Source organism: Anarrhichthys ocellatus, unplaced genomic scaffold (genome assembly GCF_004355925.1).
Source record: "Anarrhichthys ocellatus isolate YVR2014 unplaced genomic scaffold, GSC_Weel_1.0 scaffold53, whole genome shotgun sequence".
Classification (NCBI taxonomy): Eukaryota; Metazoa; Chordata; class Actinopteri; order Perciformes; family Anarhichadidae; genus Anarrhichthys; species Anarrhichthys ocellatus.
In genome coordinates, this window is record NW_022280083.1 from 2,691,065 (window position 1) to 2,701,100 (window position 10,036).

Below are 10,036 nucleotides of genomic sequence, written 5' to 3' on the forward strand. Positions count from 1 at the left end.
TCGCCCCCTGGTGGACACTAGAGAGAATGCAGCTTTAATTGGAGCAAAAGCCAGTAGGATGTTGTCAGTGGGGACCATGAATGTCTGAACCACATTTTGTTTCTTCGATGTTGAGATATTTCAGTCAGAGACCAAAGTGGTGAACTGACCAACATCACGACATCGAGATCACTGGAGCAACGCCGCCATCGTGGCTCAAAAATACCGATCAGAGCTGTAAGAGTGAGAATGTGTGCATGTTCCATTAGCTCTTCTTCATCATCCTCCTCAGTCATCAGTGGGCCTGTTTTGTGTTTCTGCAGAGTTAGCTCCACTGTGGGAAGACCCCCCACCAGGCCACTGTTGGCCCAGCTACGCCCGGCCATAGTGCGTGGCGGTGGGGGGGGGGGTCCCATTCCTGAATAAATTTTAGGGTCCAGGTGTCCAGCCCCACTGCTGACCTCTGACCTCCTGCAGAAGAAAAGTTATTGAAAGCCGTCGGTGAAGCTTGCTGACCAGCAAGAAGGAGGGCTGGGAAAGTGGCCCGATGGAGGCTCAACGGGGTGTGTGTGTGTGTGTGTGTGCCCCCTCCTCCTCATGTCCACAAGTGTGTCCCTGCAGCCATTGTGACTCTGAGCTGCAGCGGGACAGAAGGCCTCAAACAAACCGGGTCTCAACAATGTTTGGCCCCTTTTGTTTCTCGCCTGCCTTTCTTCCTCAGCCCTCCATCGCAATCTACCGGCCCCCTTTGTATTGATTCCCCTCATTCAGCGGCCTCTTCTCCTCTGTTTTATATGCTCTTTTCTTCCCCCCCCCCCACACACACACACACACACCTCCTCCGGCATTCTCTGCTGTGTGAGAGAACGCATTGCGCCTCTTGACTGGATGCAACTCATTAAAGTCGCCTAATTGATGAAGAGTGTAATTAGTGTGACAATTGGGAAAAGGAGGCGGGGGAATCAATATGGTTGGTTTTACTTTTTAGCCAAAAGACAAGGATGTGAGGGAGCCGTGTGCTCGCCGCCACTTCTCGGTACAAAAGAGGAGAAATTGAGCTTCAAGAAAAGAGCGTTTTGTTGTTTTCCTTCCTGTTTGACTCTCGAGCTTCTTCACTTGAGTCTGTTCACTCAAAGTTCCTCCACTCTCTGTTGTTTCACGCCCCTCATACGACGCACTCAAATGATTTTAAAATGCTCGATGCCACGATCACGAGAGCTGCTGTTAGACGCGTTTCCTCGAGTAGAGAATCAGGCCAACGGATGTCTGGTCTCTGGTGGTGAAGAGTTGTGCGTGTACTGATACAGATCACTGCGACTGTAGTTTGCTGCTGATGAATCCTCTGAAAGCAGCTGATCACAGATCAGTATCAGAGCACATGTCGGCCAAAGAGTGAAGAACACAGGAACCAATCGTACGCTTGTACTTTCACCTTCTTTTAAACGCAAGTAGTTCCCTGTGAAGACGGAAGTTTATTTTGAAAAGACTGTATTCATGTAACGAGCTGAAACCGACTCGTGTTGCTGGACTTTCATCAGAAAACTCACGAGAAATGAGGAGTAACTTTTCTGTAAGACATCATATGACACGTAACGGTTCCATAAAAAATACATGGAAATGACATTTTTACTTCTTTATTAACAGCAAGGCTGCAGTCCTTTACATTTATGATTTCAATCACAATAAATAATAATCATAATCAGTATGAGCTTCAAAATCCACACAGTGACAAACAACCACAGAGTTAACGGACCGTTCATGAGCGATCTGATCATATTTCAAAAATTACAAATAAAAGAGAAAAACTTGTTACAAAACATTTGTTTTCTGAAAGCAGTCTGCATGTTTGAGAGTCATCAATGTCAACCAACAATCAGACAAAAGAAGGAGGTAATAAACACACAGATGTGGTTGCAGCTGTGCTGCTAGAGGAGGTTGGAGCTGATTCTTTGAGGTCAAACCTGGGCTCCGGTTGAAGGATCCTTCGTGTTGATCTGCAGCAATGTCTCAGTCTCAGATCGTCTCTGTGAGGTTCATGTTCTTGAGCTTCAGCAGCAGCAGCTGGAGATGAAGATGAAGAGCTCTTCGTCTCCTTCCCCCTCGGCGCCGCCGCTCGCCCGCCCCCTGCTGGTGAGGAGGGGGGCTGGGAGTCCTGCAGGGCGAGCTGGGAGAGGAGGAGGTCCACGCTCTGAGCCAGAACCGAGTCCAGAACCTTCTTCTCCTCCGAGGAGAACCGGCCCAGGACGTAACGCTCCACGGACGTCTTCCCCGCCGGACGGCCGATCCCGACCCGAAGTCTGGACATCACCTGCGTCAGAGACGAGGATTTACTTAAACATGTTCTGCTGTTCAGTGTTTTTACATTTAAAAAGGACTAAATCATTTCTTTGTCCTTTTGTCTTTTATTTCAGTGTTTTCAGCAGCAAACAAACGTAAAGTTTCTCGTATTCTACTGTGAATATATATATATATTTATTTAACTACTGTATGCATGCATGAACTTTGCTTTATGTACTGAGCATCTTTGGCACAAAGTTCCTTGAGGACCAATAAAGTTTTTATCTTCTATCTTCAAACACCACGACGGACAGAAGAGTTTAAAGTGACTCTCACACACTGAACATCAGAATCACTCACGTCCGTCTGGAGGCAGTCGACACAGGAGCGCACTCCGTTGTGACCTCTGAGGAACCAGAACGGTGACGTCACTTTACATTTTAAACACAGCGGAGACATTTCCTTCAACTCTCTCCCACCAAATATTACAATAATCACTAGTTCTTACATTTGTGATCTTATACTTATATTCTTACAGCATGTTGTGATTATAGATACGAGCACTCATGAATATTCATAATGCTGAATAACATAATTACACATTTTATTTCGTTTGTGTGTTATAATTGCTATTGTTGTAATACATTATAACCTTTATATAATGTAATATAATCACTATTATGATGCATTATAATGTGATTATGAGTTACTATAAGTGGTCGTGGTTTGCTTTAAGGAATAAATATATGCAAGAAAATGAATTTTAAGCAAACAAAGACCACTTATAGTAACTTATAACAACATTATAATGCATCATAACTGATTTAATGCATTATAGAAAGACTATAACTATCTGATTAATAAATATGATAACATAAAATATGATAAATGATACACTATGATCTTTGCAAGAAGCAAGACAATAACTGAAAAAAGTAAAAAATAAAGATAAAAAAATAAATAAAAATAGTTGATGACTAATCGATTATTCATTGCAACTCTACATTATAATATTTATTTAAGTTTCCCAGACGCTTGAACCGCAGCGTGGACGACGACCTGAGACCACAGAAACAGGAAACAGGAAACCCACCGGGCACTTCCTCCGTGTTTGATGACGACCTTCCCCAGAGGTTTGTCCAGCTCGTCGTGGACCAGCACGATGTCTTCAGGCCTGATGCCGAATTTACCAGCTGGAGGACGAACGCACACTTTAGAGTTTCTGTCCATCGATGAAATTGATTAAAACAAATAATTTTCATCAGCTTTGATTAAGATTAAGAGTTCAGGATATTAATACAAAAATTAACTAAATAAACACACACACGATGACCTCACACACACACGATGACCTCACCGGCCTTGGCCACCGACACCCCGTTGAGGTTCATGAGCAGCCGTGGGCGGAGCAGCACCACGGGCGACACCACGATGACCTCACCGGACACGTGCTTGTCGCCGCGCCAACGGTCGGCCACGCCGAGGCGGGCGGCGAGCGCGGCGAGCACCGCCATGCCGACGCTGTGTCTGGTACCCTCCATCCCCGGGTTACCCAGCCCCACCACCTGTGACACACACACACACACACACACGCACACACATTATTATATTATACAGTACTGCTACTGTTGAATTAAGTTTAATGAGATAATCAAGACATATCAAAATAAAAGTTTTAAAAACACACTAAAGGAGAAATGGATTCGTGCTGCTACGATGCCAGATGTTCCTCTAATAGAAGCAGAAGCAGATGTGCAGCCTCGTACTGATGGTACTGGTCCACAGACACTACAGGCCTCTGTGTGTTGGCCTCTGTGGCTGCTGACACACTACAGACGTTGTGTTGTGTCTCTACACACACACGGCTTCATCTATCTGGCTTCAACGGGACTCAGAGTGAAGTTAACACACAGAGGTCAAATAAGTTAGGAACAGAGGATTCGACTTATATTTAGTCTGTTTTGTGTTTTCTCAGTTTGCATCAAATCTCTCTCTGTCTCTCTCTCTGATGTGAGCTTTTCATATGATATAAATATATATTTTATATGTACTTACCAGCCTTCTTCGTCCTTCTGTGTGTATTTCTGCTTCCCCACACATCGCTGGTGTGAACAGCTTACTCAGCAGAACTCTGTTGATGAGTCTCGTTAAAAGTTTCCTCATTGTGACAAAGTTCAGCAGCTTCTTCAACAACTGCGACAAAACACGACAGAAACGAGTTACTACTGAGACTTCTGTCGATCGGCTCATGAATAAAGACAGTCAGCTGTTTTCACCTGATGAAGCAACGTTTACTATCATTAAACCTGCATGACCATTATTTAAATACACTGATTTATGAATGGGATTCAACAGACTTGAACTTAAGATTTAGCTATGTTTATCTGTATTTTGCCTAATTTAGTCATCTGAAACTCCTTTTTTTTACATTGTATTTGTGTTACAACTGTGTGGAAGTAGCTTAGCTTAGCTAGCTTGCTAAGGTTAGCTTCATGTAGCTCGTTGGCTAACTCATGACAAGCACAACACCAACGGACACACTTTAAGAAACAACCGCCGAATACGTTAAAACCGGAGAGGCTGACAACAAACTGAGAGTTTATGTTCAGTGCTAAGCTGTTGTCGGGTCTCATGTGAGGTCACATTAGCCGGTCGTCCTCTCGAGCCTCTCATGTAAGTCAACGAGAGCTACAAAGACGAGTAGCGTCATGGTACTTCCTCCTCTGTTGGCCTACAGCACCCCCTAGCGGGGGGACCGAGAATTACACCGTATATATATTTCTTTAGAAGCGACATAAACGTTTTGATGCTTTTAATGGTTTTAAGTGAAGCACTTTGAATTACCTTGTTGTTGAAATGTGCTATACTATATCAGGGTCTGTGTGTTCAACTACAAAGTATAGTGTCAGTGTGGCAGCAACACCACACCTGTGATGTTCTTGGTGAAACACACCTGCAGCTAATCAGCAGTTCATCAAATCCCTGCTGCAGTAGATCACTTTGGGACTTTGAAAAGAACATTGCCAGAGTTTAGTCTGTTATTAGCAACTCATTTGCAATTAATTGGGCCTTGGTAGTGGTCTGGTCCAAATATGCAAATATATGTATTTACTGTCTCAGTATTACTTATCCTGTCACTGAAGTGATGTATAGTATATCAAAATAAATCACTTTTCACCCCCACTATATTACATATATACACAGGTTTGCATGGTTTAATGAGAAATGTTCAGTGACTGATTTAAATAAATGTTGTATATAAATAACCAATACTTTATTTAATTTTTTAAATTTAATTTATCATTTCTTTCGGTTCGATATTTCCTTTTTTATTTCAATGTTGTTACAAAATATTGATGCCATATCTTCATACACGTTTATTTCAAGGGATTTAAAAAATAGTTCAGCGTTGTAACTTGACAAGTAATACATTAAATAACTGAAAAAAATACTTTCAAGGAGCAAGTAGTTGAGTAAAATCTAAAAAAATACAAAGAAACGCCTTTACATTCATGATTGTATTTTATTTTGAAAACAGAGTTTTATTTAACTTTTGAAGTCCTCAGTCTTGAGTTGGGGAGCAGGGGACGGCGTCCGTCACCGGCTGACACCTCTCCACTACGGCGTTGATCTCGCCGACTCTCACGCCGTCGTAGATGCCCGTGATGTACGTCCAGTGGGTGTCTCCGTTGTGGTTGGTCCTGCTCAGCCTGCCGGTGAACGGGATGTCGGCCGTCATCTTCCTGCCGTCCATCCTCACAGCGCACGAGTGGTTGGGCGGGACCAGCAGCTCCACGGAGACGGAGTGACCGATGGACTCTACCACGCTGGTCCCCTCCGAGAAGGTCACCTTCTGCTCCTTGGTGAAGTCCACGGTCCCCGGGCCGAGGATGGGCACCTTGGCCTTCATGGTGGAGACGGAGCCGTTGCGGGTCTCTCTGCCGATGTCCCAGGTCTTCCCCACCGAGCTGGTCTTCTCCAGTGTCACCGTCTTCGCCACGGCTCTGCACTCCAGGTTGGTGACTTTGGCGAGCTGCAGGGCCTCAGGAGGATGGTGGAAGAGCTCCATCTGGTCGATGCCATACACCACGTGAGAGATGTGCTGGCTGTAGCCGTCCCTGTTGATGGCGAGAACCTGGTAACTCTTGTACCAGTACTCATCGCCCTCCCAGGGGAGGAAGAAGGCCTCGTGTTGGCTCACCACTTTGCCGAGACCATACTTGTTTTTGCCCACAAAGATGTCCGAGTCCTGGCAGGTTTTGACGGCGTAACCCGGGACCGACCCGTACGAGTCTTCAACCCACTCCAGGAACTCAAAGTGGTCCACGTTGACCAGCATTTCAAACTTGGAGGCCGCGTACTCCTTGTCGGCGTACGGGTACCGGCAGAAGTTCCCTTTGCTGGGCGAGTAGAAGCCGGCCTCGCAGTTGACTTTGCACACGTAGTCGGTGCGTTCGGTGTAGCCGTTGAAGATGGCGACGGCGCCGTTTGGGAGTTGGCCGCTCCACGTCACCCACTTGAGGTTGGCGTGTTCACCGAACATGGGGGAGGAGTGAGAGGTCGACTCGGTTTCTGGGATCTCTCTGATTTTAGGAGGTTGGATGACTTCCCGGGAAGGAACAACATCTTCCAGCGTGGGGTTCAGCCATGGCTCTGGAAAGACGGGAAGAAACTGGTTTTAGTATAAAACTGATTTTTTTCAGGAGACTACATTGACCAAAATCCAACAATATAAACAATTCCAAATAAAAACAGTGTCTCGTCTTAATCAAAGGCTGTAATCCAAGAAACATTCATGTGCTTGAGGCGGCAAAATTTTTCCTGTCCGTCTCTAGAATATCTTCTTTGAGATCTTGAGATTTTTGCGAACACCGATACCTGCTTCTTGCGGATGTCTAGCGTAGATTTTCGAGGGTGCACACGACTGACAGTTTGAGGGAATGCCAGATGCACGACATGCAGATGAAAGCAGGTATATCGTGAGTCAAAATGTCATGTTTTGGTCAGCCACTGTCATAAAGTGGCTTGTGTGTTGGTATTACACCGGCCAAGGAGGTAATGTTCTCAGTTCGGTTCGTTTGTTTGACAGCAGGATTACATCTTTTCATGAACCTTGATGGAAAGGTGCAGGCTGGTCTCCTCCAGCATCCGGAGCTATTCCTACGAAAAACAATGCGTCGTAATTCGTAGATGGGTCCAACAAAAAGCGATCTTTCAGCCTGTTTGTTCCCGCGAGAAGTCAACGTTGATTTATTTGTCACGAAACTTGCATACTTTTCTTTGACTAAGTATATTTGTTGCCTAAACTTAACTGAGCTGTTTCCTGTGAGGACTGAAGTTTATTTTGAAAAGACTGCGTTCATGCAACGAAGAGAAATTATCACGTGTTGCTGGACTTTTGCAGGAACATCATTCGTAAGATGTCAGAGTCGTTGTATGAGGCTAAGTTGACAGGTGAAGACAGGGGAAGAACCCGTTACATTTTGGAGAGGGTCCGACTCACCGTGCGGATACACTTTGGTGAACATTGTGGGAGAGGACACTTGTTCCCTCTAGTTGTAAATATATCATGTTTTTAGTTCATGCTAATGAAGACTCACTGTTGGGTTGTTCTCTCCCGTCCTGCAGCTGGGCCACGTAGAGCAGCGGGTCAGACTGCAGCGCTGGGCTGCAGAGCTGCAGCACCACCGAGACAACAGCCACACACCACCTCATCTGGACAACAACAACAACAACAACAACACAACATGTCAGCATCCCGGGGATTCAGTTTGACACAAAACTCATCAAATGTACCAAAGTAATGAAACACAGGGCGAGGGTTGAGTGGTCGCCTCCTCCTTTGGAAGCTGATTGACTAATTATTTTTACAACAATATTTTGTGAAAAGAATAACGAAAGGGAGAAAAGTTAAAGTGTTTTGTATTCTTGAGAAACTAACAAGAGGAGGATATAAAACCTGAGCCCAGTGTTTCTAACTCTTCTCCAATGAAAGTAGAGAACAGCATTAGCTGCAAATGTTGCTAACTCTTCAGGCCTCCCTCCAGAAGACACAAGAACTTCTACTTTCTGACCAAATGAAAGTCTGCAACAGCAGCGACTGCAGTCACAGCATTTGATTCATTGATTGCTGTCGGGATGTAATGTAATGTAATACCTACCCTAGCTTTGAGCTGTACTGTAATAACCTGCATGTTTCTCATACATTTCTGGTTTGATATTAAATTTAAAAGAGATTAAAACTGCCTAACTTTTCAGACACAAATCAGTCCACCTTCTACTTGTTGTTTTTAGCTTTCTGAATAAATCCTGCTGAGTCCCAACAGTTATTACAATGCAACAATTAATAAAGTTACTTTACTTAGTTGTTTTGAAACTGTTTAACTTGAGAAACTGTTGAAACCTTTGAATACTTCTTAACACAGACGGCTGGCTTTTGGCACCAAAATACTTCATTAAGTTTAAGAGTTTTAGGGCAGTGCATTTTTGTGAAAATATGATTTTGTTTTTTTATGTGAAGGCCAATGGAGTTGAAAAAAACCTTTGAGTTTGTGTTTTAATAGCAGGTGAAAAACGTGTTGAAAAATGTGTTTTATGTCAAACAATGTAATTTATGGTTGAGAGGTATACTCCAAATCTTTCATAAAGTTTGACTCCAGTAATAATTAAGTGTTAAAATGAGAATCATCTCAGTTACCAACATGCAGAATCATACAGTAAATTACTGAAAGAAAGAAATCTGAGCAGATATAAATGAAATTAAATCTGTGACATCAACAATACATAAATAAGTTTGTATCTTTACATGAAAGTAATATCTAGTATGAAGTTGCATTTTGTTCAAAACACAAGTTTAGTTGTTTTGACTAGTTTTACTTAAACTACATAATGATATGATGCAGAACGTTGCATCATGCAGGATATGTGTGATAACTGTGATACTATAAAACACATAATGCAAAGAATACATATTTAATAAAAATGACACATTGTATCACTTCATGTAAAAGAATAAAAAGGCTCAGCGCCAAACAAGATGCATAATTTAGGTAAATATTACATTTTGAATAACTGGATGCCCATTCATGTATTATTACTTCAATACAATATTAAAATATTACTGGAAACCTTTTCTAGCAACAACAAATAGTAACAAGAAGGATTTTAATGTTTCAGATTTCAATATCTTAGATTATTGTTAAATCTGATCGTCAATCAATTTCATGCACCGTAGGAAACAATCAGACAGAGAAATGTGTTCATTCAGACAGAGAAGCAGTTTTTACCTCGACAGCTTCCTCCTGCAGTGACGCCGCCGGCAGCAGAAGGAGAGTTTTAAAACCTCTGCAGAATTATTGCCGCAATAAAGCGGAGGGAGAATTCGGTCGCTGCTGTTAGTGTCACAGACTCACGGGAGCTTCATGAAGCAACATATTCCCAGTTAACTTCAGTTTAAAACTACTTAACGGTGTTTGGTTATTCTCAATGAGAGCTGACCTCTGAGGTTTAATGCCTTGCTCAAGGACACAGAAGAAACAGAAACCTTCATACAATCCTCATAAATGTGTGCCAATAGATCATATGTTCAGACAGCTGAGGGGCTCAACAGTAATGATTAGATGCCACCAGGAAGTGAACAACATTTAGAGCTGATTCTTCATGTTTTTAGATGATTTAAAAGAATATTTGTTCCTTTATGGGTTTAAAGAAAACTGTCCCTTCTCAGGTTCATAATAAAACTCAGATTTTAAAATAAGCCTGCTGTTCTTAATTCATAATT

General features: G+C 43.0%; 2 protein-coding genes across 3 annotated transcripts; both read right to left on the reverse strand.

Annotated features, from left to right (window-relative positions):
- Positions 1–1,597: 1,597 nt before the first annotated feature.
- ptrh1 (peptidyl-tRNA hydrolase 1 homolog) lies at positions 1,598–4,938 on the reverse strand. Of its 2 annotated transcripts, XM_031870587.1 has the most exons (6): positions 4,533–4,938; positions 4,312–4,449; positions 3,614–3,821; positions 3,350–3,449; positions 2,617–2,662; positions 1,598–2,287 (listed from the first exon to the last, which is right to left on the reverse strand). In XM_031870587.1, the coding sequence occupies exons 2-6, from the start codon at positions 4,417–4,419 to the stop codon at positions 1,853–1,855; spliced, it is 897 nt and encodes a 298-aa protein (XP_031726447.1). In that variant the 5' UTR covers positions 4,420–4,449; positions 4,533–4,938; the 3' UTR covers positions 1,598–1,852. The 2 variants fall into 2 exon arrangements, with proteins under 2 accessions (XP_031726447.1, XP_031726446.1); XM_031870586.1 differs by having other exon boundaries at positions 4,312–4,938.
- An 833-nt stretch (positions 4,939–5,771) lies between these two features.
- On the reverse strand, positions 5,772–8,215 carry LOC116396185 (natterin-3-like). The gene is made up of 2 exons (XM_031870625.1): positions 7,857–8,215; positions 5,772–6,909 (listed from the first exon to the last, which is right to left on the reverse strand). The coding sequence occupies exons 1-2, from the start codon at positions 8,011–8,013 to the stop codon at positions 5,819–5,821; spliced, it is 1,248 nt and encodes a 415-aa protein (XP_031726485.1). The 5' UTR covers positions 8,014–8,215; the 3' UTR covers positions 5,772–5,818.
- Positions 8,216–10,036: the final 1,821 nt, after the last annotated feature.

Excerpts from the sequence above, each read along its gene's own strand:
- LOC116396185 (XM_031870625.1), bottom strand. The coding sequence starts at position 8,013 with ATGCTGACATGTTGTGTTGTTGTTGTTGTTGTTGTTGTCCAGATGAGG. Across the intron at positions 6,910-7,856 it reads CGGGAGAGAACAACCCAACA|AGCCATGGCTGAACCCCACG; the intron begins GTGAGTCTTCAT and ends CCGTCTTTCCAG.
- ptrh1 (XM_031870586.1), bottom strand. The coding sequence starts at position 4,506 with ATGAGCCGATCGACAGAAGTCTCAGTAGTAACTCGTTTCTGTCGTGTT. Across the intron at positions 2,663-3,349 it reads AAACACGGAGGAAGTGCCCG|AGGTCACAACGGAGTGCGCT; the intron begins GTGGGTTTCCTG and ends CTGGTTCCTCAG. Across the intron at positions 2,288-2,616 it reads TCGACTGCCTCCAGACGGAC|GTGATGTCCAGACTTCGGGT; the intron begins GTGAGTGATTCT and ends TCTCTGACGCAG.